Below are 2,095 nucleotides of genomic sequence, written 5' to 3' on the forward strand. Positions count from 1 at the left end.
CCTTCGCTGCCATCGCAGCGTTGGGATGAGTCCTCCTGCATGGACAGACCGGCAAAAGCGTGAGACCACCAGAGTCAGGGCAGAGAGACCTTCCCACGCTGTCTGCAGCATCCTTGTGCACCAGTCCCGCTGTCCCAGGAGGGCTCGAGCCCAGACTACGAGCACCCAAGTGAGCCACGGCGTAAAGTGCCTTTCTCTGGGATTAAGGCACCTTTGCTCCCCAGAGGGGAGCAGACTGGTGAGGTGAAGGGGATTCTGGCATTGGCAAACACTGCCAGTGACATCCCCACCCGTAGCCACAACAGGGACCCAGGGCAGTGGGGCAGAGGGTGGATGCCTTCACTGCTCCCCAGCACCCCGCTCCAGGGATTTCTCCTTCTCAGCAGAAATCCCTGGGGTTGTTTGTGCTCCACCTCGGAGAGATAGGGCTGGAAGAGCCGCTCCCCTCACCCTGGGTGTCTGGGACTGTCTGTGAGAGCCAGCTGGCTTTGCCAGGCGGGCACCGTCCCCTTTCTGGGAGGCCCCCGTGGTCCCACAGGACAAGGAAAAGAAGCCTTGGGGAGAGGGACCTGTGGAGGGGACAGATGTGTCACATGCTGTGGGCACTGAGGCCTGCAAAGGGGGCAGGGTTGGGTAGGCAGCAAGTGAATCCCTGCTGTAGAAGCAAACCAGTGGTTTTCCCGGGTCTTTATTGGCAAGGCCACCGCTGGGTCCCCATCCTGCCCCTTGTCCAGCACCCCATGGCCCTGTCCCACTGTGTCCCCATCTTCGTGCTGCACGATGGGTGCTGAGATCCAGAGATGGTGTTGAGAGCATCACCGAGGGCTCTTCCCACAGAGCCAAGAGGTGGCTCAGGCCAGGATGGGGTAGGTGGCTTCAGTGGCCACGCCACAGTTGTTCTCCTTCATGGCCATGAGGATGTAGCCGTCGTTGCCCCAGTACGTGGACCAGGAGTTCTTGATGAGCCAATAGGTCTCTCCTTGCAGGACTCCGTAGCCCACGGCCAGCACCGCGTGGTCCAGCATTCCTGGGACGTTTGCTGCAGGGGATGACATGGGAGATGTGTTTTGCCCAGACAGCATCCCTGTCCCAAGAGTAGCCCCGCTCCCGGGGCTGCCGGCAGCATTGGGGCTGGTTGCCTCCTCCACCCATGCTCAACGAGGAGGGGATCTCAAGTGTCCTGACACCTCCCCGAGCACCCAGGTCCTCCCTGTGCCACACAACTCACCGCACTTGGGCTCATAGTAGATGCCATTGGAGTAGAAGGAGAAGGTCTTGTGCGAGGCGTCGATGCTGACGGCCACGGGGCCGTGCTTGTAGATGGCAGCTTTGACCGCCGTGATGTTGCCCGAGGTGACGTTGACGTAGCCCGTGATCTTGGCCAGCATCTCGGACTGGTTATAGTGGCACAAGCCGTTCTGCAGCACCCAGGGGAGGGGACGCTGTGTCATCAGGAACCCTCTCGCCCCCTTTGCCGGGACCCTGCCCACCCTGGCTTTCCCCGTGCAGCTCTGCTCTGGTGGAGGGAGTCATTTGGGACTTGGGCTGTGACGGCATCCTGGCTCTGACCCTCCTGTCCTCTCCTGCCCAGCACGGTGGGAATGTTTTCCTGGTTGTGGCAGCGACGCAGCGTTGGCTGCACGCAGCACAGGGAGCTGGCTCTGCACCCAAAGCCCCGGAGGGCTGTTGCCTGCTTCTTGCAGTCGTGTCCCTGTCCCTGGGGCAGCCCTGCTCCACCCCTGCACCCCAGGGTACGGAGGGACCCATGGCACCACCCATGGGTGGAGGAGCCTTGTCCCTGTTTTGCAAGAGGAGAAACTGAGGCATGCAGTTATGAAACCCAGCTGAGCCCCAGGGCTTGGCTTTGAACTGGGCTCTGGACCTCAGCAAGCCCGGTGCCTTGGGGACAAGGTGACATCCCCATCCCCAGAGCCCATTACTGCCTCTCACTCATCCTGATCAGCCCCACCGTGGCTTTAAAGCCCCGGTGGAGCATATATCGAGACCCGGGGGAGCCCAGGAGGGACACGGGGACACCCTCACCTGCCCTTTGTAGTTGCCGTAGGACTCGGTGCTGGCGATGCCGCCGTGTTTC

At 61.6% G+C, this 2,095-nt stretch overlaps 1 protein-coding gene across 1 annotated transcript in view; it reads right to left on the reverse strand.

Moving 5' to 3' along the window:
• Positions 1 to 851: 851 nt before the first annotated feature.
• Positions 852 to 2,095, reverse strand: part of LOC104271968 — a 5,336-nt gene continuing 4,092 nt past the window's right edge. Inside the window, exons 9-11 of the mRNA XM_009866818.1 lie at positions 2,044 to 2,092; positions 1,229 to 1,418; positions 852 to 1,039 (exon numbers count right to left, since the gene is read on the reverse strand). Coding sequence (XP_009865120.1) covers positions 852 to 1,039; positions 1,229 to 1,418; positions 2,044 to 2,092 — 427 coding nt within the window. The remainder of the gene's footprint in view (positions 1,040 to 1,228; positions 1,419 to 2,043; positions 2,093 to 2,095) is intronic.

This window comes from Apaloderma vittatum, unplaced genomic scaffold (assembly GCF_000703405.1).
Source record: "Apaloderma vittatum isolate BGI_N311 unplaced genomic scaffold, ASM70340v1 scaffold31703, whole genome shotgun sequence".
Lineage (NCBI taxonomy): Eukaryota > Metazoa > Chordata > Aves > Trogoniformes > Trogonidae > Apaloderma > Apaloderma vittatum.